The following is a 26,549-nucleotide window of genomic DNA, read 5'->3' on the forward strand; positions in this document are numbered from 1 at the left end:
AAATACTGTTAGCACTTTTGATCCTTGATTTTCTGCTGTACTTTCTATATACACTATTCACGTGTCACTGTTCCGCCCCCTCCAATGGCTCGGGAGAGGAGGAGCACGGAACTGCCCAAGGCTAGTGGTGAAGGAAACAGGAGGGCAAGTACACATACAGTTTATGTACACATACATAAACTCAAACAATGGGGAGGGAGGACAACAGGCAAAGGGTTAGTGCCAGCAATCTGTCAAATCAAAGAAATAACACAAAAGGACCCTGAGCTTCCCTACCCCTTACCGACACCAAATAAACTATAACTTACCTCACTGCCTCAATACACAGGGTGACAGCCGCTAGCTTCTAACCATGGTGTATTTAACAAAGTTACCTACGGGTGTATGTAAACCCCAGGGTATCTTAGCTAGCCCTACCCCACAGACGTCCAGGATAAGGACCAGGGTTATAAACACGGAAGGTCTACGAATACAAATAACAATCCCCAAAGCTTATACGGTTCTCTCAACAATATTCAATATACAACACAGAATACTCAATATACAACACAGAATACTCAATATACAAGACAGAATACTCAATGTACAAGACAGAATACTCAATGTACAACACAGAATACTCAATATACAACACAGAATACTCAATATACAAAGCGTGTGCGTCTTGCACAAACAAAGTTCCAAAAGTACCAACCTCGCCCCACACAATACAACCACAAACTGACACTTATATACACGTGATGAGCTCTCCTGATTGGACAACGAGGAGCCTTGTTGGACACGCCCACGCCATTAACTGGAACGCACCACACCTGAGAGGTAACAGACAGGAGAAGAAGAGAAACAAACAGCCCACATTCCCAGAGAGAGAGAGACCGTAACAGTCACTTTAGATGAAAGTGTTTGCTTAGTGAATGAAATGTTAATTTAACTGTGGGTCAGCCTCATGGACTGGTATGATATGGTCTCCCAACTTCAGCTGTTACAAGATTTTGGCACAAAACACAGGCAAATGGATGAAGCAAAAGGACTGCATGCAAAATATGTATGAAACACCTCTGAGTGGTTATCACATTTCTGCCTCTGAGGGTAATTACCTTTGATGGGTCGTAGAGTGTGACAAGTAAACCGTATCAGTGTAATCCATTCAGAAGGTTGTTCATCTTCATTGGCCACGGACACTTTGCAGTCATATGTCCTCAGCTGGGATTTCTCAGCAACATCTAGTTCAAGGAGCAATAGAATAATGATGCCTCCCAATTCTGCGATATTATCCCAAAGTCTTGGTGTGTTATATACATTTTGTTTAGAAAAAATCTGGAGAAGTAGACAATAACCAGTTAATGTATATATTAGTGCTGTCAAACGATTAAAATATTTAATCGCGATTAATCGCATTAATGTCATAGTTAACTCGCGATTAATCACAATTAATCGCACATTTCTATTTCTATCTATTCTAAATGTCCCTTGATTTCTTTTTGTCCCATTCTTTTTTCAAATTTTAATGCTCTTATCAACATGGAAAAGTGGTTCGGATTGCTTCGTGCACATATTTTTTGTTATTGAAAACAACATTGCAATCGCCTGGCTTTGACGAGGGGGCGGAGAATTTGCATCATCTGTGTGCTTGGCCATCAAGTGGTATTTCAGACTGGACGTGCTGCAATGATAGCTCATTTTACAACGACAAAACACACAGATCACTTTGGTCTTGTCAATGGAACCATTTAGCAACTTTTTAAAAGTAAACTTTCCATTCAGAATCTTATTGGCATCCATTTCGGCGTCTCGCGCTCGCCATCTACTCAAAACGTAAAGTTAACCTACTACCAGAGAATGTCTCATATCCGTAAACGGGCTCTGCTACTACGCTTTAGCCGGATCGCAAGCCAAACAAGTGTGTAGCGTGCCTGTTGTTTTGTTTCCGGTCTAGCTAGATCCGGTGTGGTGTTGTAGTTTTTCTAACTTCGGTAGTTGTTGCAACAGCATGTGAAAAAAAACTACAATGTTTGCTAGGCCAAAAAGAGCGTTAATCGCGCGATAAAAAAATTGACGCCGTTAATTTGGGTTTGCGTTAACGCCGTTAATAACGCGTTAAACTGACAGCACTAGTATATATATAAACATTTAGCTATGAATAATTTGTTTTATGCTGACACCAGTACTGTCTGTCTGTTCTTTTTTAATTTGAAAGCTGTCAATTACTGAAGTGAATGTAATGCCCCAACCCTTTGTTGTCAAGGAAAGATCAGTTTCTTTGTTGTTACCCTCCTCTTTGTTACACACAGCTCCTTGTAATGTGCCACACCTACAGTATTCAGTCTTTAAACATCCAACTAGGAATACTGGTTTGGCCCAGAGTCCTCCTCATAGCTAACATTCCCTCTCTCGCTCTGTCCTAGTCAAGCAGTTTCACTGAAACTGTCTCACTCTGTGTGTGAACTCCTCTTTGCTTGCACGGACCGTCTTTTGCGTGGATCATTTATCGCTGGATTTACTTGGGAAGGTTCTCTGCTACACCTATACGGGACACTCGAGTACAGAGTTTAACCCAGAAGAAAAAAAACATGTCTCGTTCTGGCACTCTGGACCTGGACAAATACAGCAGCTTGGGGAAATCCCGAAGATCCACTTCTCATAACCAACCCAAAGTCCAGACCAAGCCTGGGGATGTCCTGTGTGATTTCTGCACCACCAGCAAGCAAAAGGCTGTGAAGTCCTGCTTGCTCTGCCTGGCCTCCTACTGTGAGATTCATCTTCAGTCTCACTACAACTTCCCTGCCCTGATGAAGCACAAGCTTGTAATAGCCACGGGCCAGATGAGAGAGAAAATCTGCGCCCAGCATGACAAGCTGCTGGAGGCTTTTTGTCGCACCGATCAGACGTCTGTTTGTGTTTTGTGCATGATGGACGAACACAAGCACCATGACACTGTCCCAGCTGGGACAGAGAGAACAGAGAAGCAGGTAAGCCTTTAAAAGGAAACGACATTTCCTATCTCTTCACAGTCCACAGAGGTTTGATTGTGTGAACCCTTCATTCACAGAAACAGCTTGGCTCCACTCTGCAGAAGTCTCAGCAAAGGATTGACGAGAGAGTGAAGAAATGGCAGGATCTCAGACAGGCTGTGGAGTCTGTTAAGGTTGGAAACCTGTACATCGCTTAAACAGGATTGCCTTTTGACAGACATACCTTGTAGATTAGAGAGGTTGTTGGTATTAATATCTCCGGAACATATTTGATGTGCCTGTGAGAAAAGTACTCACCTTCACTTGTTTTCACCACACAGCACTCAGCACAGGCAGCTCTGGATGAGAATGAGCGTATCTTCACTGAACTGATACGCTCCATTGAAAGGAAGTACAATGAGGTGAAGGAGCAGGTGAGGGCCCATGAGAAGACCACTGTCACACAGGCTGAGGGGATGCTACAGCGCTTGGAGGAGGAGATCACTCTCATGAAGAAGAAACACACAGACCTGGACAAGCTCTCACTCACTGACGACCACATACACTTCCTGCAGGTGAATCTTTGTTCTAGAAAACCACTAGAAAACACCACATGTTTTCCATTTAAGCTTTTTGAGAGGGTTGAAAAGAGATCTATCAACGCTTTTCTTCCATTTACCGTTCGCCCCCTATAGAGTTGGCAGTCTCTGTCCGGTCCCTCAGGATACGAAGACCTAAATGGTGTCACTGTAGCACCACACTATTCCTTTGATGCAACCAAGAGAGCCATCGCCGCACTGAAGGTACAAGTCGAAGAGGTTAGCAAGGTAGAAGTCAGCAAAGTCTCCTCAGCAAGTAAGTGGATTGGACACAGTCGACATGTATGGAGTTTGAAAGCCTTGGGGGTTGTGGGTGTTGGGAACTGTTGTCCAGGTTATGTGGCTTGTTAAAGTAAAGTATCTTTACAAAATGAGCTTTCTCTATCTGCCATTCCACAGTTAAGGAAGTATATATTTTGCAACCACTTGAACCAATGAAAAAAGAGGTTTCCATGAAATGTGAGTAGTTTCATTAATTGTCTTTATACTGTACATCAGTCTTTTTACTGAATCAGCCAATGCCATACTGATATTAAACAATGATATGAGGCCATGTCATGACCGTAAAGAAAACTGACGTGCTGAACAGGTACGGGTGGCAGTTTTGGGCAAACAGATGTTTAAGAAGTATGAAAGTCATATGAAAGTCTGGGATCTTTTGAGGAAAAACAAGTGAGCTTTCTCTGTTTATCCCTCCACAGTAAAACCGGTTGATGTTCAACAACTTCAACCAAAGACGAGAGAAGATTTCTTAAAATGTGAGTTCTTCATCTTCTACATGTGTGCTGAACATGTTGTTCAATAATAATTCAAGGAAGGATATCCTCCTCACGTCATGGTAACATGTATGAAGTGACATACGATTTGACACAAATGCAACAGACTGTCGGGCAGAGCCGGCTAAACAGGTTTTGTGAAAGATGTGAATGTCATCCAACAATTCAGGAGCATCCATATAAATAAACGTATTTCCTTGACCATTAGAGACTCTGTAGGTGGCGTAACAGGATGTTTTGTTAATGCCTTAACCCATGTTTCGTGTTACATGACACGTGTCTGGGACACAGAATGTTTAATACTTAAATGTTGCCCTGTGTTCAGACAACTGCCAGTTGACCTTGGACTCCAACAGTGCCCATCCTAACCTGCACCTATCAGAAGGGGGCACTGTAGCCACGATGATGAATGATCCCAAGAATTACCCTGACCACCCAGATAGGTTTGACCACTGGCAGCAGGTTAGTTGAGAACCTGAGTTTTTATAACATGTTGTGTAAACTAGATGACTCAGCTTGTTTAATTTGTCTGTGGACTTATACTGTTTTATTTGTATTTTTTAGAGCTGGTGTATTTAATGTCTTATCTGAATTAAGATAAATTCACATTCTCATCAACTCCATTCTATCTTCAAGGTACTGTGCAAGGAGTCACTGTCTGGGAGTCGGAGCTACTGGGAGGTGGAATGGAAGGGAACAGAGATAGATATCGCTGTATCCTACTGGGGAATCAGTCGAAAGGGAAAGAGCAATGACTGCAGCCTAGGTTGGAACGAAATGTCCTGGAGCCTGTATTGTTCAGATTCCAAATACTCGTTTGTGCATGATAATAAGAGTACAGACATAGTGGTGCCGAGATCATCCAGAATTGGTGTCTATTTAGACCACAGGGTGGGTATCCTTGAGTTTTACAGTGTGTCTGGGACTATGAACCTCCTCCAAAGAGTCCAGACTACATTTACTCAGGCTCTCTACCCTGCCTTTAGTGTGTGGGGTTTTGGTTCCAGTGTGAGACTGAGGCAAAACAGAGAAATTCTTTAGCTAGGGTTTTAAGGGACCCATTACATTACATTGTATGGCTTATTTTGCTCATTTGTCTGTCTACAACTAGAATTTCCAAGAGGTATGCCAGCTGCAGGAAATGTCACTGATTGTGATTGTTGAGAAATTGTCAAGATGAGTCATGCATTTATGATTCATACAAATAGTAATCCTTTCTTTACTTTTCTATCGCTTGTTAGTCTTATAATCCCACATTTAAATTGTGTGAAATATAATTGACATTTTAACTGAATAAAAAACAACATAAACTGCCAATATATTTTAGATGGTGAAGGCTTGATTGTTTGGAAACAAATAGCAAATTTGATGAATACTTTTATGAAGACTTATGTTTAGTAGACCAATGAACATGTGTTTTCCCGCAACAAACCACTAGATGGCAGAGAGAACAAACTTGCTTTTTCAACACAGGCCACTGAACTGTTTCTTCACTGGTATTCTGCAGTAAACTAAATCTTTCAAGACAACACTTTAAACTGCACCTGTCAAGTTATGATATGGAGTTCCTGTTATCAGAAACGGACAATTTGAAAGAAATTAACAGAATACACTCCAGGTAGGGAGTTTATGGTTCATGTCACCCGGCATAGTGCTTATGTACACTGAAGTGGACGCACATTTTCAGTATTTTCCTCACAACTTTTCTCACACAAAAGATTTCCCAATATTTATTATTACATGACTCCTGAATATTTGCCATGTGTCCACCTCACCGAACGCCGAATGAGTCAATCGAGTGTAATATCCAATTACAAATGGGAGGAGTTCAAAGAAACAGCTGGTTGGCACACTGTTATTCCATGTACAATGATCTGGGTACATCTGCCCAGCACCACCGAGTTTTAAAATTCGTTTCGTTGCAGCTGTTTCAATCAAGGTGAAAAAACGTATAGGTGAAAAGCTCACACAGGTTATTTGATAAATACGTTCAAACGGAAAAAAGCGTAAGCCAGAGATTCTAGCTACAGTAGCTACTTGTTGTAACAGCATCAAGTCAAGTACAACCAGAGGTGACCATCTGGGGATTGTTGCAAGTGGACACAAAGCAACTTATTTGGACCGAAAGCATATGGGTGAGATATCTCCTGTGATTTATGTACCTAGCATGAACAGCGTTTGGCTAGTCAGAGTAGAATCTTGCCGGTGAATGAGATGAACATGGCTTTCTGGTCCGACCGTCACATTTTGCATGTTGTTAGCTAGCTAGGAATCAACTGATTTAGGTGGAGAGGTTTTTCCTTGATAATATTGAATAACTAACTAGAAAGCAGTAGACTGTGCCCGTTCATTAATCTTTTCTTAATCTTCACCCACCAGACAATCATCGCCTCACCGTCTCACCTGTGACAAGATGAAAATGCCGGCGACACATACTTCAGTCATCTGGAATTAAATGCGAATACATGTACGGAGAAAGTGTGGTTGGTCGAGGAGAAAGAAGAAGCGGGATATTTCCGAAGGTGCAGGGGCAAAGAGGACAGAGTGTCGGAGATGTCGCTTTGGATGATATTACCAGTCAGCCTTCCAGCTTTGACCATCACTGGAATATGGGTTGTGTGAGTGTCTCGTAGTTGCAGCCCAGAGATGGAACAGGAGACCCTTTTGGAAATGGGTCCATTGATTTATTTCTGATTCAGCCTAAAGTCGTGTCAACCATATGCTTTTTCCACTCATTGGTTTTGGATGGGCTACCAGAGATCAGGGTTAGGTCATTATAATAAATAATAAAAGGTTTAATATGACAAATAATAAAACTCATTGACTCGAAAAGGACACATTTCCCTTTTGTGGCCTTATCAGCTCTATCGACATCCAGTCATGCTTTCTATTGGCAAACTTAAGATGTGCGGTGTTCATGTCAGGCTAGCCCAGAGGAGATTGTTTACATTTCCTGATCTCTTCAGTTGTGAGTGATGGTTGGGATGTAGAAGGTCTACGGTGATCTTGGGGAGTTTTTTTTTTTAGCTTAGTCTGAATCATCTCCTCACCTATTTCCTTCCTGTTGCGTTGACAAGGGCGCCCTGTTCTCAGGAGCAGTCAAGGTCCCCTTCCTGGCCAGCGGAATGTGAAAGAACACACTTTATTGCATAACCCCACCCAGTCTCCCACAGCCAGTATCTGGGTGGGAGTTAGGTAAATACTAGGTCTGGGGTATTCAGTGTGCTTATTCAAGAGTTCCACATGACATGGGACAGAGCCCGCCTCACTGTATAAAAGAGCTAGTCAGAGATGGAGGAGGGCCTTGTCCACCCCGACTTCGCTCATGTATACTGACCTTTTGTTTTTTATGATGATGGTTTTCTTTTCATTCCTCTGTTGTTCCCAGATATGATCCTAAGACATCTGTTGTGAAAGATTTAGCAACATACTGTAACATGTAGACCTTGTTGTTATCAATTATTAGGATGGACTAGGGTTAAATATTAAATGAAGTCTAGACAAAACAAGTGAGCTGCAAATCAGCTGAATGATAATGATAATAATGTTCTTTTGTGGTGTTCAAATACAGATTCTAGAAAGTTCCATGGAAATGTTCCTTTCTATGAGTCTTACATAAAAAAGTGGCCTGTCCCTGCTATACTACTCCTTGGCATGCAATTACAGCTCACCACAGCTCAACTTTGGCAGTCGCCCACGAATGTAAACAAACCTATTATTATTTAGCCTACCCTTAGCACAGACCGCATTAGTATAAGTACAGCACATGCTAAGAAAGGCCACTTTATTTAGAGAATGGCCTCAGGCCATAGTTTGTGTTATTTTAACTTGTAAACGTCATTTAAGTGTACAAAATTGGTCTATGAAAAGACTCTGAACAAGATTTGCATGAGGTATCAATATGTGAACAGAACTACTGAATGAGTCACAGCACAGAGGGGAGAGAAGGAATGGGTAATACTGTTCCCAGGTTAAGATTTGGACGCCTGTCTTTACTCACTCCCTCGATGCAAAGTGTGTGTGCTATTTATTATGTAAGAGACTGCCATACAAGCAGCCATCTGTTTCTATGGCTGACACATGGTGTTTCATCAAAGACTGAACCAGTTTTGGGATTTGTAAAAAAGAAAAACACAATAAATCAAGAATTCAGATAGCACAACTCTAATGCCTCAAAGACTCAACTTGACAAACCTATTTCTGGTCTCCTGTAGAGATTTTTGCTATTGCAGGAGGGCATGATGGAAGTCTGTCATTCATTTATTCATCCAGATATATATTTGATAAATATTTTATTGGATTACCTTTCAGTATATTGGAACTCAAACTGAATGTTAGTGAAGGGAAGGCAGAAAATGGGGTTTAAGAATACAGCCTAGGTGCAGGGCATGGTCCAGAATATCCCTTTCTTCTCTGTCTTCCCACCCTTTCACCTCACTGTTTCTCTGTCCCCACCTCATCCTCTCTGGTATGATTATTCATGTCTTGTGGCATCAGAGGCAGATGGCGGAGTGCTTGTTTACCACAGGGCTCAGGTGATCTGTGTGTCTGGAGAGGGACATAGGCTTAGGTCAGACCGCTTCCATCCATGGCAACGGTCTTAATTATTGTTTAGCCTGTCACTGACCCCTGAACACATCTGATAAAGTGCTCTACACACACAGAACAGAAGTGTGTGTTTGTGTGTGCTGGACAAATAATTGGCAGATACATTTAGGTCTAAGACATTTCCATGTTCTGAATTCTAATCTTATCCCTCTGGTGTGTAGGCATTGCCACTGGTAGATCCCTGTTTCAGTGCAATTGAAATGCTGGAAGCAAACGTACTGTAGATAGGCTGCTTGGTTCAGAGGTTGGCCCTCCGGTCATTGACTTTGCTAAAGAAACAGGCCAGGGTAGAACATGGCAAACAGACCAGCTTTCACTAGAACTGCTCACGCGACCTGGTGTAATGCAAACAGAGAGTGGGTTAGCATAACCTAAGGTTCTGTGGAGCAATGCCAGAGAGCCCCTACTCTATTGGTGGTAATGGTATCAGGAGTGTCTCAAGTGTCTTGAAGTTCAAAGTAGGTCACATACTGTGCTATCATCAATATGAGTAGGCTAGATAGACTTCCTTCCTAAGCTAGGAAAGTCAGATGGCTGAGCATTAAGAGAATCGGGCTATTAATCAGAAGATTGCCGGTTCATTGACGTTGTGTCCTTGGGCAAGGCACTTCACCCTACTTGCCCCGGGGGAATGTCCCTGTACTTACTGTAAGTCGCTCTTGATAAGAGCGTCTGCTAAATGACTAAATGTAAGCTCAAATTCATTTTCACATTGAAACTACTTCCCCTCTCTGTGACCACAAAACCACAACTGTCTTTCTTCCCTTTTTTCAATTATCACTTGTTCTGCGGTATGGCTTTCACTTTTTTTTGTACTTAAAAATACCTGATGTTTAAGCCAATACATGTTTTCCTATACTCCTCCAGGTATGCCATGGCTCTGTACAACCAGCATGTCTGCCCGGTGGATAACTGGTATGTACCAAAACACTAACTAAAAGAGCTCAATATAGCTGGAGATATCTGAACACCAAGACTATTTGGATTCTAGTTATTCATCTGCAGGCTGTATTTTGTCTCATTAGCAATGTGAGAGCTGGTTAGCAGGTTTCAGATATCTGGACACCAACACACCTAGTTGGTTGTTCTTTTCAGTGTGATTGTTGCGGTCATACTGACCAAGTGACAGGTTACCCTGTGCTAGGCCCTACATATAAACCTGCGGTTTATATGTAGGGCTATCCAAGTGCTCACACACACAAACACCAAAACTCTGTGGCACCACTAAAGTACAGTGCCCAAAACAGTGAGATACAGTTGCTGGCTGTCAAATCTCTAACCTTATCGTGCAGTTAATAAATAACATGGATTTCATGTATTAATGATAATACAGTTTATTGTTGATAACCTACTTAATACTTGTTCTGTCTATACAGCATGTCTATATGACATTAAACTAACCTAAACTAGTTACACATTTGGGTAACACTGTGTGTGTGTGTGCACGTGCCGTCAGGTTGTATAACCAGTCCTGTGAAGAGGAGCTGACTCTGCAGAGCGGCCCAATGTTATGCTGCACTCTGGACGACATACCTCTCATCAGGTTAGTGTTACCTCGCCCCCCCCTCTCTCTCTTTTTCTCCAACGCTCACCCAGTTACTCTGTCTGATGGTAATAACAGGAAAGCACCATGCCATTGTTTTTTGCAAACCTCTGGGTCTGTAACCAATCTTGCGTTTGAAGGAGCCTGTTTGTGTGTATGTGCGGTGTTTGCGCTTGCCTCCCTGTGTTTATCTGCATACGTGTTGTGCGGCAGACTCTGGTATCCCAAAATAAACCTCTGCTGAAAACTGCCTGCTATCATAGGGCTAGGGGGGGGAGAATTGGTCTGCACTTGTCTGACACATACACACACACACACACACCCACACACACTCAAAGAACTTTCAGGAAACGAGGAGTCAGCTTTCAGATGGGGGGCTGAGGAATCAAAAGCCTGCGGCTTTGTTTTGTTAGCCCTACTGCAGAGCTTTGAACATCAAAGTCTGGTTAGGAGAATGTGACAAATATGATCTTTATGAAGTCAATGAGTGTAAACACCATGAGGGGTCCGTCTCGCATGATTGTCCGGATCCAGGCAGTCACCCAGGCAGGCAGACGGTCAGACAGGATCACAAGCAGAGACACAGGCAGACAGTCAGACAGGGTCACAAGCAGAGACACAGGCAGGTAGACATGCAAGCTGGTAGTGTAATGTTTTGACTGATTGTGCCCTCCTCTTTACTGCCTGCTCTCTGTATAAGAGAGACAAATTGGTTTAAGGTCACACACCAGATGCACACACACATACAAACTGTACTAGAAAGATTTACTTACGAGGCATGGAGAAGAGTTGTTTGTTTCTAACGCTCTGTATTTTTTACCACAGCAAGTGTGGTACACTGCCCCCGGAAAGCTGCTTCTTCAGTCTCATCTGCAGCACTGGCTCATTCATGGGTAAGACACACACACATCCATAAATGTTGACGAACATGTGTGTTGTTTTTTGTGTGTGAGTGTACTGTTTACGTGCTGTATTGTACATTAGTCGTTTTTTTCTGCTTCTCTGACGACAACCTCTAGTTAAAGTTTTCCATCTGTGGGTTTGGCTGAGACCTGTGGTGAGACGTGTGTGTGTGTTTGGTTGTGTGTGTCTTTATTCTTAGCCACAGGGTGGGAAAGGGTGGGTTATAGGTTCAGGCCAAGAATGAGAATAGTGATACTGTGTGTGTGTGTGTGTGTGAGGGGGAGAGAGGAGAGATGAGAAGAAACAAGACCTTCCAGCTTCTACCCCAGGTCTGCTGGTGTGTTGCCTTGCAGCCTTCTCAGAGGACAGATCCATGATAAGAGCCACCTACTTGACCTTAGACACAGTCAAGCATACAAGGCCATATTTGATATCAAACTGCTACAGTGTAGCCCATTGCAGCCAGCCAACAAAACATACTTTTGTCAAACTATGGTTGGTTGATAGTAGGGTTGAGAAGTCTTCAAGGAGGGCTATTTTGATGGTACTGTGGAACAGCCCTCCAGGACCTATACTGTCACAGGACGGTGTAAACTCTGCCGGCAGCAGTGAACAGCTGCTGTTTTGTCTAAGAACTGTGAACATGACCTCTGAACCTGTGCTACCCAGGGCCTTACTATGCTTGTGTGCCCGTGTATGTGTGCCAAGAGATTTCCATTGCTGTTCTTTTCCCACAGAGCCACAACCACTTGTGATGAGTGTAACAGATTCAGCAGTATGACCTCTTTAACTATCCAGTACCTAAAACAGTGCACATTTCTAGCAGTGTCAAAACCTCACTTCCTGTCAGCAGTTAGCCCTAATCACGTAGTGTGTTCATTTGTATTAGATTCACTTTATTAGCCATTTGCAGTGTAACCTGCATTGGAATTATGATACACTTGGAAAGTTGAGTGGGCATGTAACAACATGCGAGAGAATACTTTTTTTACTGGCACAGAAAAGGCAGACGGTAAGTAGCCAGTTGATACACACCCAGAACTTGTACTCCCCAGAACCACTTTGCAAGGAACTAGAAGGTTCCCTCAGCCTTTTATTAGCCACATTTTCACCTCAGAACCTTTTCAAGATTTGTGAAATTAGTCTGCTGACTTATGCACCAGTGATTAACAGGCAATGGGTGTCTCATTTATTGATTTAATCATTATGAAACTTCTCCCGGATCTATTTTGCAGTGAGAAAAATGTTCATCACTCTTAACATGCCAGAGATTTTAGAATGCACTTTGCCATTGCGGGACGCTGATTCTAATTGTCACTGAATTTCGTACTCAGCAAAAATACTTGGTAAGGACAAGATTTCCTCATCGGCTCATCTGTTGTATGTTCTGTTCTCCATGTCTATTTGCGACTGCAGACTATAAAAAATGGCGATTGTACTTGAAAATCTGCCGCAAGATCCCGACCGATAGGAAATGTTCAGTGCTACAAGCCCCACCCCCAAATTGCCAGTATTTTGGAAAGTACCACCCCCGGGACAGGCACTGGTTCTTCCTTTTTGCTCCCCTAAACTCCCGGGAGAAAGTTCCTGCCATGGAAACACTAGAGTTTGAGTTGGGTAACATGCTTTAGCATTTTCAGTGGTGAGCTTCGTGTTTCCGATTGCTGGTGCTTGAGACCATTACAGGCTTGGCTAGTAGATTCAAAGGTCTCACTAGCAAAACAGGAATGTCTTCAAAGTGGTTGGCCTATTTGAGCATTGAACATGTTAAAATGTTCTTCTCTACATCTGCCTCTATATCCGTGGCTTACCTCCCTGAGTCCACCACGCAACACACACACGCACACACACACACACACACACACACACAGTATGCATACACAGACACAAATAAAATATTTACAGTTTTCCTCAGCATACTTAATACCATACCACCATACGATGGAAAATAATGTGATGGTGTTGTTATAGATCCCCTTGTGGGGATGGCAGGGTTTATTTAATAGGTGTGTGTGTGTGTTGGAACTGTGAGTTGGGGTGAGAGTTACACATTAGAATAATGCTGGCTTGGTTCCACAGTGGCTGTTGTCTGGATCGGAGCCAGAGCTTGGTTTATCCCAAGCTTCCTGAACTTAAAGAGAAAAGTAGCTCAGCACCAAACGAGTACAGGGATTTTGAGGGCCAAACAAAAAGACAGATGGAGATGAAGAGAAACCCAGAGATTGATAGGGAGAGAGACCCATTGAGACCCCTCAAAGAGACAGACCCAGTAAGAAGAACAGAGGAAGGGAGACAAAGGGAGAGGCCCAGAGACATTAATTATAATTTTTTGCTATCAAAAGTTGTCCTTGAGAAAGCCCTGCCCTGCCCTCCCAAGATGGAGGTCAGGGCAGATGCTTACTCATCACACACTGCCCACAGGCCTCTGTGAGCTGGTGACCCTCATCTAGCATGTGCATCCTCAACAGGAAGGGGACAGACCCTAATGCCGTCCGCTACACCATTGTCTTCTCACAACAACGTAAACATCCTCTAGCAAAGTGGTTGTTTTTGGTATATGATTAATATTAAACTGGCCTCCAATGAAGGCTTCAACGAGCAGTTCGTTTCTGTAGAGTGTTAGTTCTTCTGTGACAATAAAGATTCATGGGTGAGTCTGGCAGTCTGCAGTACAGACCCCATAATCGAATGCTGTAAACTGTAATTAGCTTTCTTTTCTCCGCTGTGCACTGTTCTCTTTCTCAAAGACCAAGAAGAATTAAAGTTTCCTAGCCCCAGAGACACTATTTGTTTTTCCAGGCTGGTAACTTACCTCACTTCTCTAAAATGACGTCTGTGCCTTCTGGGACCAGCAGAATACGGAAACAAGAACTCGCACACACAAAGTTCATTCAAAATCTCCAGCTCCTGGCATTTTTTCATTCTGTTGAATTGTTTGTTTGCCAATTTTTCAAGACAAGCTTTTCTGGTAAGCTGTTATGGGACTCTTTAGTCCACCAATCCAGGCTTTGGGTCCCTGTCCCCCTTGAGCGCCCCACCTTCTTCCATCACAACCTCTGTCATCCTCCTCAACCTTTCCCACCTCTCCCTCAGTCCCAGCAGTTGTAGCCTGTCCATAAAGCACTGACCACAAAAAGCTAAATAAGAACTGGTCCTCCTGGAATCACTCTACATTAGTCAGTTCACTAAACAATACAATACAGCATGTCCAAACCCATTTGTAAAGATTTCCAAACCCATGTCCCGTTTCCTTCATAATGTTTGAGTGTGCTTGCTCTCCCATCTCACAGCCTTCATTTAACCAGTATCAGTCATTTCCAATGAATTTATGGAGGAGTCAGACAAGCCATGATGGAAAAATGTGAGTCAAACTGTCTTTTCCTCCCTCCCTCCCTCCCTCCCTCCCTCCCTCCCTCCCTCCCTCCCTCCCTCCCTCCCTCCCTCCCTCCCTCCCTCCCTCCCTCCCTGTCCTGTAGTCATGGCGATCGTTCTGCTGCGCTATGCCCATGTGATAGAGAAGCACCAGAACTGTGTGTTGAACACGGCCAGCCTCTCCACCGGATGGATCTGTGCGGCAGGCCTCATCATGGTTGGCAACTTCCAGGTAGGCCGACACCTCCTGACCACTTCACTGCCTTCAGTTAGATACTCCATCCCTCACCCCTTCCTCCTCCCCTTCATCCTCCCCTCTCAGCACTGGATGTTTGATATTAAAGTGTGCCTCCCCACATTCTTGAACCAAACCTTTTGCCCTGTAGTTAAAGGCCACTTTCGCAGCGGGGTTTTGCGCACAGACACACGCACTCCTCCTTGGATACTCGCAAACTCCTGTTCCCACACACATGCCCGTGCACAGACACACACACGCTCCTGTGCGCACACACACAAGCACAAGCACACAAACTCATGCAGCAGGTAGCCGAGTCTTCTGTCATTATGATCCACTGATCTCTGCTGGAGGTTGTAAGACCCTGTCACGCTTGCTCATTTCACACAGACACGCTCACAAGAAATGTTTTATTTTTTTGTGCAAGTTTTTTATGGTGTGTTTTTAGTTCGGAGGGGGAGTGCATCAACCCCTCCTGAGTTCCTTGCCTGTGGCTGTTGGTCATTTAGAGTTTCTACAAGTACATATTTTCAACTTTGGCACTGTGCCCTGACTTGAAGTTATGTGTGTGCAGACTGCTAATGGGGCCTCAGTATGGGGTTTCACATCAGTGTCTTGGAGACGTTTGCAAGGTTGAGAAGGGGGGGGGGCTGAAGGTGAATAGACAGCCTGCCGTCCTCCTCCTCCCTGGTTCTTCTCCCTCCTCTTCCTGCTCCCATCTCCTCCTCTTGGCCCTGGAGTGAAGAGAGGCCAGGGAAGGGTTGGTTTAACATGCCCTCCCCTACCTGTAACCTCTCTTCAGCTCTCTCTGGCCTCTCTCCTTTCCTCCGTCCTTCCTGTTGCTGTTGCTGCTCTTATCTACAGTAGGACGATCTCCTGCTCTGAATAGCACACTGTGGCATTAGTTGCTGTGAAGTGTACATACAGCCAGGCCTGCCAAGAACTGAAGTCAGAAGTATAGAATGGAAAAGCTGCCATCCTCCAGTCCAGATGATCAGGCCCGTAGCAAGGGGGCCTACGTCATCTTCTCTGGAAGTGTTGACAAATGTATCCAGTGATAAAATTGAAAAATAATTCTCAGCACCCGAGTCGTGCCTGCGAAATCGGTCACGCTCTCTCGCAGTCCACATCTTTTTCCTTCCTCGCAGTGAGTGAGCAGGGAGATGAAGTGAGCATGCATTACGTAATGACTCATTGATGCAAACTGACGTATTGACCCGGTGACCTAGACTATGCATAAGGTATTTCATTTTAGTAGCATGTTGGGTCAAAATAATAAACTATAAAAAAATAAATAATATGAGCCCTGGAGCGAGGCCCTGTGCGGGCGCGACGAGGCCCTGTGCGGGCGCGACGAGGCCCTGTGCGGGCGCGACGAGGCCCTGTGGGGGCGCGACGAGGCCCTGTGCGGGCGCGACGAGGCCCTGTGCGGGCGCGACGAGGCCCTGTGCGGGCGCGACGAGGCCCTGTGCGGGCGCGACAAGGCCCTGTGTGGGCGCGAGGAGGCCCTGTGCGGGCGCGAGGAGGCCCTGTGCGGGCGCGAGGAGGCCCTGTGCGGACACGAGGAGGCTCTGCCTCTGCCTCTTTCCTAACACCTTTAGGCTCTGTTACTACTGTCCGCTCGTCTGATCTGTCTCTTCAGTCTGCTTGTCAGGTCTGGTCTCTTGTCTCCGCTCTCTCTGTGAACTAGGATCACAGTTTCTACAGTCAGCTCGTTAGGTCTGATCTATCTCTACTGTCTGCTCGTCAGGTCTGATCTAGATATCTGTTTTAGGAGCAGAATTTAGATAGTCTAGTCTGCCAAGGACCTGGGACGGATTATCAGTTATCCAGCTATAAGAGAATCTGAAAATTAGAGCAGGAAACGACGAACTGTACTTCTCCCAGTCTCTGCCTCCCTCCGGGGGCTCTGCCTAGTGGAACGCTCTGGAAAGCGAGGGAGTTTTACGGGAAGAGGGGGGGAAGTGAGTCATCATGTCTCGCCATGCAAGGGGTGGAGCTGGCAGACAGGATTAGTGCACGTGTCACAGAACCCATCTGTGTCCAATCACAGACTCCAGACCGCTCTTCAGAGGCATTGATGGGGTTCTACAGTGTTGGAAAATGTGATATCCAAATAATAACACAGAAATATTATTAAATAATATAACACAACTTATATAAAAAGCAATAGAACAGTCTCATCCCTTGAAACAAAAAACTTTGTTCAGATGAAAGCAGTAAAAGGAAAACAGGCTGGTTGGACACAGTTACACAAACAAACAGCAGTGTTTCCCACAGATTAGAAATCTAATTGTGGCGGGGAGGGGTGGGGGTTGTCAGACGGGGGGGGGGGGGGGGGGGGGGGGGGGGGGGGGGGGGGGGGGGGGGGGGGGGGGGGGGGGGGGGGGGGGGGGGGGGGGTCGTAATAATTCCTTCGTTAATAATTCGTTACACAGTTAATTTGTTAATAATTTGTTACATTAAATATTAATCCAAAATGATTCACACCTTCACAAATTAACAACAACTAACATATCATTTCTGCATTATGCATGTAGCAACGCTAGTGCTAAACAACTATTTAACTGGTCGGCTCCATGACGCCGAGTAAGTAGCTAGCTCCTGAGACTTCTCACCAAAAGAACGAAGGGGAAACTTCGAGTACTGTAACTCGCTCTGGATAAGAGCGTCTGCTAAATGACTAAATGTAAATGTGAGTAAGGTACCTAGCGAAAAGTAGCCTCAACTTTCCTCGACTTTTAGCTACGGCACTAATGCTGAAGGCTCGCTGTCGGTCTTACTAGAACGGCATATGTATGCATTGTTGCTAACGTGTGCTGACGTTGTGACTGTGTGCATATGTGGGAAAGATGAGTGACAGAGAGACGGAGGGAGAGCAGGGGAAAGGAAATGCAGCTGAACGAATACGCTGCGTGTTTTAACCTAAATAGCGATAATAAAAAATTGTTTCACGAAACGCAATGTGTGGCGGCCGGTGTTGACTCTGTGGCGCACCGCCACAAATTAGTCTATGTGTGGGAAACACTGAACAGTACCAAAGACAGGTTCCAAGTTCTGGCAGTCATAGAAAAATATGTGGAATGTAAATAAAATAACAAATGTGGTATTTTCCCTGGAAAATGGGGGAAGGGGGGAAAGGTGGTGTCCGGGCCTGGAAAAGTAATGAAAAATAAACAAATATGCAAAAATAATTGGTACGGTCATGGAACATTGCGAAAAAATACTTTTGAATTTGAACAAATGCCTACCCCCATGCACACAGTAACAATGTTTGAAAGGCCATCTTCTGTGTGTGTTAACACTATAAATCAGGCTTGTCTTAGGAATATGCCGAATGGTTCATGGCACATTTTGTGTAAATTAGGTTTAAGTAATAGTTACGGTGCAAAGGCGTAAGGACCACACAGTCAGTATGGCTTCAAAAAGTGAGATAGCATCATAAACAAAACACATTAGCACTGAAATTACCGAAATTCTAGAGGGGAAGGGCTCTAATACATGGCTGTGTTATATAACAACGAACTGTGGGAATCAGACATTCTGACTTGACAACTGAATTTAGACATACTAGTGCATTGTGCCCATGATGCAGTCTGTGATTAAACACAAATGTAGATTACTTGAACTATAGATGGTGCATAGTGGCTGTGATAACATCGGTGGCACACACAGATTCCTGGAATTATAGATAGCCAATGCTGTGGTGGCCTACATTCATGCAAATGATTATGTAGCCTTCATTTGTCTGCTGTTTCCTACGTTATGAACTGCTTATGTTATGTTGATTAATTGTCTTACCACCACTAACATCTAAACATTTAGTTGATAACAGAAGTCATTACATGCACAATGGTTGAGCCAGTTGTCATAATTGTAGGCCTAATTAACCATACAGCGCTTGCATATACATTTGCAATGTGCCGGCAGTTTTGACATCAGTAAACACATACATTTTTTAACAACATTCACCGATCTATTCTGAAAGTATATCCACTTTATATTGTTGTTCTGTTAGCTAGCTATATTCCTTACTACAAACTCCGGTGCGTTAAGCTCTTAGTTTAATTTCATTGCGAATGCCTTTGTCAATCGCATAAGTTCAATAACAAAATAAAATTCACTGAAGTTATCACACAACCTCCTAGTGCATGCGCTATGGTGCGAGGGATGACCAGAGGACCAATCACAGTGAAGGGGCTGGGATGAGTTTCCATGAGGCCCGTGGAGACACATGAAAGATGGGGATTGTTTTTACAACATTTGGAATGCTGATCCAAACAACTTAAATCGCTGCACTGCACTCCGTTGGATTATAAAAAGGACACCGGCGAAGTTTTGAACTTTGCAGAAGTCCCTGTTCTTGAGATAATCGTTGTAAACTCAAACAGACAGACAGATAGAGATTCCTGGCATTAGAGAGATTCCACCTAAATGGATAGTTGACATTGGATGACAGGAGTAGCACATTACTGACACTGGGTGTTCCCTTTCTGGCTGGGTGAAAGCCTGCAGAAGGAATGTACGTGTGCAGGTATAGTACCTTAATCAGGAGTCAGGACAGGTTCTTCTTTGTAAAGATGAGAGATCTACAGATAGATAGATAGATAGATACTTTATTAATCCCGTGGGGAAATTCAGGTATCTCTCACAGCTCTCATATTTACAATGACATACAATATGTACAGACAATACAATACAAACAGACAATACAAAAAGTTATGTACAGTGTAGATAAGATGTATATGTATTTTGTTGGTGTATAGTGCAAAACAGTGTGAAGTCATATATTAGAGTTTTATGACAGCTGGGCCAAAGGACCTCCTAAGACCTCCTTATAGGAATAGGGTGTGTGGGTGTGTCTGGCCGGTGTGGAGGGTCTCCTGGTAGCATGCTGCATCTGCCCTTCTTTGTTCTCTCGTCATTCCTAGACAGCGGTGCACGTTTGTCTATATGAATATACCCTGGGAGCAGTGGAGCAGATAACATTCATTCATTCAGTCATTTAGCAGACGCTCTTATCCAGAGCGACTTACAGTAAGTACAGGGACATTCCCCCCGAGGCAAGTAGGGTGAAGTGCCTTGCCCAAGGACACAACGTCCTTTGGCCCGGCCGGGAATCGATCTGGCGACCTTCAGATTTCTAGCCCGATTCCCTAACCGCTCAGCCACCTGACTCCCCAGATAAGAGATTCCTTCTGTCCTCTCTTTCTTTCTCTCTCTCTCTCTCTCTCTCTCTCTCTCTCTCTCTCTCTCTCTCTCTCTCTCTCTCTCTCTCTCTCACACAAAAATATTTAACACACATACACAAACAGATGTTTGTGTCTGATGTATTCCAAACATGCTGCTCTCGAGCTGTGCACGTGCTGAGAGAGTTTGACCTTCATTGATTAGAACAGCACACAAGAAACGGGATTGATATTCACACACAGGTTAGCACTCTTGGAAACTAAGAACACACCAAAACCTTTCTGTGATGTGCAATGTATTGACATAATTTTATAATAGATTTTCCATAACAAACACACAAAACAGTGTCACAGTGACATTACAAAGACATGGCTATTGCACAAACAAGACAAACCATTAGAAGAAGGAAAGGGGAGGGTTACTGTGTTACATTGTGTTTCCAGTAAACACAATGTTTACATAGGAACACAATGCATTCACATAATCTTACACGTGCTAAGCTCGTAAGTGGGCCTCCAGTATGGCTATGTCACTGTCAAGGGCCTTTTGATGTGACAATATTTTATACTTTTTGACAATATTCAATATAGCTTTTATGTAGTTTTATTCTATATACCCTTTTATTATGAGAAAAGGGATGAGAACATAAAACGCTGTGCATGTGTGTGGATGTACACATTAACTCAGTGTGCTGATATTTAAATGAAAGTAAATGGCGGGTTAGGGAAGGAGGGAGAAAGGGAATACGTATAACACAGATCACAAAAGACAAAACATACACCACACCAAATGGCATAAACAAAACATGAAAACAGTCCTGAGATTAATTAGCTATCCTTATCCCAGGCTGGTAGGGTGTAGGTGCAGATTTGCTACATCTGCTTGACCGATAATGAAGACAAAATCATAATAAACATGTTCTCTCTAACATCAGTCGCCATCTTTGATTTTCTTACAAAACACTCTGTTTGGAATCTATGCCTTCCAACACAGCTTTCTCCAGTCATCACATATCCTCTTATCTTACCCTCTCAATTGTTTTACTCGCCCCAGCACACCCCCCTCCATCCCTCCCGTTAATTCTCAAAGTAAGCACACACAGCCTAATATTGACCGTGTAAAGATCTTCATAGCTGGTTGGAGTCCGAAACATTAGAACCGAGTCAGAAGTTCACATCACCATCAGCCTGCACACACACCTCTCCCAGGAGGACTGGGGGTACTGAGTGTCATCCAGCTGCAGCTAATGTGAGGAGAGCACCAGGTTGGTAGGGTTTGTTTTCTTTGGGAGCAGGCAAACATGCAACACTTACCTCTTCTCAGGGTCAGTGAGGTGTGACGGGCCAAATGGAAAGGTGTTGGACTGGAAATAATGGGATTTTCTAATGGACACTTACCTTACGGATGGAGAGGTACTAAACCAAAACATCTTTCTATCTCAGCTTTCAAAGCTCATTAAATATACCACTCAAATGTTTACATTTTCATCACCCTGTGTCCAATTTACTGTTAGGAGCGCTAAGGGAAAAAAAACGATGTTGAACCTACCAGTGGCAAAAATCTGCTATCAATTTTGGGTTGGACAATGATATTACATTTTCTCAAGAGCAATTCCCGAGGGGGACACCAAAATTACTGCTGTAACACATAACTTACATTGTAATAAGTAAAATGTATAATATTAATATGATTTAAATTTCCTTATGTTTATTTTGATTTATTGGAGAGGACAAATCCTATTTTTCTCAGGATTTCCGCCTATGGAACCTACCCAAATAGTTTGATCTGGTGAAGGATTACAAGAATGTTCAGAATGTTTGAGGAGGGTCAGCAGATGAGTGCTTTTGGAAGGGTTTTGTTTAGCAGGATAAAAGATAATTGGCATGCATAGAGATGTTATTACAGCCCAAGTTTCTGCGTTTGGTGAAGGGCTTTTAAGGAAAAACTAATGTATTTGTTTAGTCTTGAATTTGAACCTTTTCTTGGTGTCTGTCCAGTTGGATCTATGCTCACTGTGGTAGTCCCCTACTAAGTCATGCAGTAACCATGGCCGGTCTCTTATCAGGTTGAATCTGTGTCTAGCGTGTGTGGTGAGTTCCCTGGTGTGTGTAGTCACATGCTGTAGAGCTGCTCCTTTTGTGCATTGTGCTTCACAGCGCTTGTGACTGCAAAGGACAAGGTGGTGTTCTATTGTAGTGCAGATTCCTCTGTCTCATATCTCTCTCTCTCTCACACACACACCTCTTGTACTGGGTGTCCTCTCCAGACAAGAGGCTCGATTGTTTCAGGAGGTACCTGAATCCGACTGTCCGATGCTACCCCCTTTTGTCCAGACACAGACACTGCATTGTACATCAACTTTTGACTCTATTGTTTTAAATGTATTTACGTCCTATCATAACAACAACAAAACTGCCTCCATGCACTAACCTGTGTGAGCTTGTGTTGCAGGTGGACAATGCCAAGGTGCTGCACTATGTCGGAGCAGGAGTGGCATTCCCCACCAGCATGCTCTTTGTTGGCCTCCAGTCAGCGCTAACTTACCGACTGGCTAAGACCCAGGGCGAGTACAGCGTGGGACACCTCCGGCTGGCCATGACCCTGGTGGCCCTCATTGCCCTGGTCCTCAGTATCCTTCCCTACCTCAGACACAAGCTGAACCCACATGTATTCACAGTTCCCACTGGAATTTCTGGACATGACAAACCTTTTCCAAATGAGTAATTAACAAAATTGAAATCTGAACTGGACATAATAATGTTGAATATTGTGTTTTTTCATAGAGGACACTGGTTATAAAGGGTGTTTTCAACAAGGCTGATATAAATTGAAACTTATAGAACAGTGGTCATACAGTCGGAACGCCTTGGAATTTCACATGTTCATTAAAGTGGGAACACTGTAATAAGGACGTGACGGAACATGTTTTAAGACCAACACAGCTACAGGACTGTAACAGTCGTTATCACTTTTGAGGCTTTTTGCAATCCCTTGCCACAAAAAACATGTTATGGTTGAGTAGTGTATAGCGCAGAATGGTTTTAGGGGAAGTGCTTTGGAGTTTTACGCTGTAGAGAAAATCAAAGAAGTGTGTTTTATAGAGGATGTGGTGAATTAAATAAGAACATGTCAATTTCCTTGACTTCCATGCTTCTAGGTGGCGTGTTTTTTGTGCAAGAAAGTTACAGCCTGCAGCACGCCGCCGCTGTCTTTGAGTGGGTCTTTTGTGTCATCGTCATGCTCTTCTACGGAACTTTCGCCTTTGAGTTTTCCAGCATGTCGGGAGACACCATAATGGTGCTGGCCCGAGGGGGGGCTCTGGGGCCAGCAGGGAGAGAGCACAAGATCGATTCGCTAGGAGGTTCTAGTCAACACCCTCTTGAGAATATATCAATGCTGTAGTCCCAAAAAGATGGCCGCAAAGTTAGCCTTTGCCATAATCAATTGGGTGTGTGATGAGTTTAGTTATTCACCTCAACCACACCCATCTTAGGGCGTGGAGTGGACAATGCTATACACTAGAGGGAGTGGACTCCTTTCCATCAGACCCAGGGATGTGGAGTGGAAATCTAAAGGAAAGATATGTCTGTCCTTATCACTATAATCACAGACCAGTCTCTCCAAAGGCCCTGCTTGTGTTTGCACATTACTAAATGAGGAACTAAATGAGAAATCTTTCCCTCAATCACCCTTTTCTGTGCTGGCCAGGAGAGGAGCCCATTGCCACAGGTAAGGTGGTCAATCCGTTAGTCTGATTGGAGACAGGAGGAAGTGACGTCGGACAGTTTTCTGGGTTGAAGACATTTCATTATCAACCTGTGGTTGCTAGAATGCCGAAGAGAGGGCAAAGTAGAGAGACAAGAGAGGAGAGGCAGCACGAGAGAGAAAGGGAGAGACTAGCTCTGTTCAGTTAGGAGACTTGCTAATGGATGATTCTGTCAGTGCTGTCATTAATACTTATATCAAGTATAAGATCATGACTGCCTTCTTGAAGAAGATCTAAGGTCTGACAACTGGGGATGTGCTCTCAATCAGACTCCTCATGGCCGACCATTGACTGGATCCTCCTGGATATTGTCTGGGTGCTTTATGAAGTCATCTCATATCACTTTGTGCCTTATGAATACCGGACTTTGCACAGATGGCCTGTAAACCCAAATAGACTCTATATGAATGTCCGAAATGACACCAAACTTTCAACAGTATTTTCTATATGCTTTATTTACAGCTCAGCAGCCCTGGAGACAGAGAGGGTGCACACTGTTGGCTAATTCAAGCCAGACCTCTGGACTTATCAAGTTAAATCGCAGGAAATCACAAATGTTCAATGCCCGCAGAATAGAGCTCAATTAGTCTCTTCCAGTATATCTGGTGCATACTGGTCGAACTCCTTTCATTTTCATTTTTCTGTGCTCTGTTCCAACAGGTGTGCTCATTGTTACACTTCAGTGCCTTCTATTGTATAATGTATCTTTGACTTGACATTTATAATATTATACATTAGGCATATTTCTGGATAAAAACCTGGTATTCCTCAACTCAGTTATGTCTGTTGACAAACTGAAAATGTATTCATGTATAATCTAGTCAGGGATTATTTTGCCAGCTGTTGCCCTCTAGCGTTGACTCTGAGCTATTGCTATCCTATCAAATGTAAGCTGTTTTAATTTAAGCATTTGTCTCCTGTGCCATAACATCTTTAATTTTAAAAGTGGCCTTACTAGTTGATCGATGTATAGGTCTATTATCGAGTGATCACTGAACATTGTGTCAAGCAAGGAAAACGCTTTAATCTCTTGCTTTGTTCTATGTTGTTTGTGTCCTTAATGGCCTATGCTGGTATTTGTCTCTGACCTACAGCTACAGTGACCCACCATGTCTTATCTGACATGTACACTTACCTTTAGGTTTAGGAGGATGAGACGCTACTTCCATACTAGTTTAGTCCTTCCAGGCCATTCGCTCATGATTTCCCCCCTGGGGTGTCATATTAACCCTAGCTCTAATTACTTTGGTCTCTCAGGAAACTTTGTTACCAGCAGCAGTAAGTGATTCTGAGCAAAATCAACTCTGCCATTTCCTCGTTTTCCCTTTGGATGTTGTATGGGTGGTAAAAATATTTTATTCAATGTAAAATGTATCTTGCCATAGGAGGTGGTGTGTAACTGGCCAGTTTCAATACAAGATGACAATGAATATCAGGTATATGTACTTATTTTGTAAACATTTGGACTTGGGTGCATTAAAATATTGGTATATTATTCACATGGTTTAGGCATCCTCACCTTGGGTCTCATGACCCTAACGTGATATACTTGTGTGCCTTTTGATAAAACCAAATGTGTCAAGCGTATACATTTTCAGTGTGCTTAACAAAGTATTGATTGTAAATTTGCCTTAATATTATTTGCCAAATAAAGTGGTTAACTGATTCAGCCTAACAAACCCGTTTTCATAGTTTTTCACAATTTCAAGACTTTAAACACAGAACCCTGATTCTTCTGTCAAAATCAAGCAATCGCCTCAAAATCAAGTAGCTTACTGTAACCTGGGCTCAAAATCAATAAATGCTTTGGGATTATACACACACCCAGTCAATTTAATAAACACTGCAAGGCATTCATTAGACCAACCATTCCCAACCTTTTCCACTTTACGGCCCCCTTGCATAGCTGAAATATTTTTGCGGCCAACACATCCGTTCACTTGATTAGCATTTATCACACGTGTAACAACACCACGGGAGCCAAACAGTACGATTTCACAGCAAAATGTATTTGAGCGATCAAAGAAGACAAAGTGTCCATCAGCGCTATAGTCAGGTATTTTGTCATTTGTATTTAATAGCTATATATTTTGTATCAAAATACTTTAGTGTTATACTATATACAATGCACAGTTTCCATGATGAAGGCAGTTTTTCTCAGTGGCTACATTTCCCAGATTATAATTTAAATTCTCAAAAGTAAATCTCCACATCACTCATAAAAATATTATTTTTCATTCTTTTGACTAAATTGCCAATGCTCTGGAACATTCATGAAAATGATTATGTAGCCAACAATTATCTGTTTCCTACATTCTCAATTCCTTATATCCTGTTGATCAAAATGTATTATATTGGTTATATGTGAAATAGTCTTAACCCCATAATCTAGACATTTGTTACAATGTAGCACAGTGGACCCAAACTCAGTATCTTTTGGAAACGCAAAACTCTCATCCGTCAACCGCAGAACCGCACGTCCTTGGGTCCTAAGATGGACACCTGTAAAATGACTGTGCACAGTGCCCGGTTCTCAAGCTAATCATTTCCCCCCCAAAACGCTATCAACTTGCAGTCAGACAGAAATTCCTTGCGTCATAGTATAG

General features: G+C 43.3%; 2 protein-coding genes across 3 annotated transcripts; both read left to right on the forward strand.

Annotated features, from left to right (window-relative positions):
• The first annotated feature begins 2,353 nt into the window (after nt 1-2,353).
• Nucleotides 2,354-6,342, forward strand: ftr14l (finTRIM family, member 14-like). The gene is made up of 8 exons (XM_047028800.1): nt 2,354-2,969; nt 3,050-3,145; nt 3,293-3,526; nt 3,647-3,806; nt 3,950-4,009; nt 4,252-4,308; nt 4,652-4,788; nt 4,963-6,342. Exons 1-8 carry the CDS (start codon nt 2,571-2,573, stop codon nt 5,365-5,367), a joined length of 1,548 nt encoding a protein of 515 aa, XP_046884756.1. The 5' UTR covers nt 2,354-2,570; the 3' UTR covers nt 5,368-6,342.
• A 28-nt stretch (nt 6,343-6,370) lies between these two features.
• Nucleotides 6,371-25,613, forward strand: zgc:154058 (Transmembrane protein 150A-like). Of its 2 annotated transcripts, none has more exons than XM_047028801.1 (8): nt 6,371-6,461; nt 6,706-6,944; nt 9,802-9,849; nt 10,391-10,477; nt 11,303-11,370; nt 14,857-14,984; nt 22,629-22,806; nt 23,335-25,613. In XM_047028801.1, the coding sequence occupies exons 2-8, from the start codon at nt 6,880-6,882 to the stop codon at nt 23,577-23,579; spliced, it is 819 nt and encodes a 272-aa protein (XP_046884757.1). In that variant the 5' UTR covers nt 6,371-6,461; nt 6,706-6,879; the 3' UTR covers nt 23,580-25,613. The 2 variants fall into 2 exon arrangements, with proteins under 2 accessions (XP_046884757.1, XP_046884758.1); XM_047028802.1 differs by lacking the exon at nt 6,371-6,461 and adding an exon at nt 6,488-6,611.
• Nucleotides 25,614-26,549: the final 936 nt, after the last annotated feature.

The sequence above is a fragment of the Hypomesus transpacificus genome, chromosome 11 (assembly GCF_021917145.1).
Source record: "Hypomesus transpacificus isolate Combined female chromosome 11, fHypTra1, whole genome shotgun sequence".
Lineage (NCBI taxonomy): Eukaryota > Metazoa > Chordata > Actinopteri > Osmeriformes > Osmeridae > Hypomesus > Hypomesus transpacificus.

What these genes read in the sequence shown, in the direction of transcription:
- zgc:154058 (XM_047028801.1), top strand. Translation starts at nt 6,880, where the DNA reads ATGTCGCTTTGGATGATATTACCAGTCAGCCTTCCAGCTTTGACCATC. An exon ending in TCATGGTTGGCAACTTCCAG is followed by an intron (nt 14,985 to 22,628) that starts GTAGGCCGACAC and finishes CTTGTGTTGCAG; the next exon opens with GTGGACAATGCCAAGGTGCT. An exon ending in CCTCATTGCCCTGGTCCTCA is followed by an intron (nt 22,807 to 23,334) that starts GTATCCTTCCCT and finishes CCATGCTTCTAG; the next exon opens with GTGGCGTGTTTTTTGTGCAA.
- ftr14l (XM_047028800.1), top strand. Translation starts at nt 2,571, where the DNA reads ATGTCTCGTTCTGGCACTCTGGACCTGGACAAATACAGCAGCTTGGGG. An exon ending in AGGCTGTGGAGTCTGTTAAG is followed by an intron (nt 3,146 to 3,292) that starts GTTGGAAACCTG and finishes TTCACCACACAG; the next exon opens with CACTCAGCACAGGCAGCTCT. An exon ending in AAAAGAGGTTTCCATGAAAT is followed by an intron (nt 4,010 to 4,251) that starts GTGAGTAGTTTC and finishes ATCCCTCCACAG; the next exon opens with TAAAACCGGTTGATGTTCAA.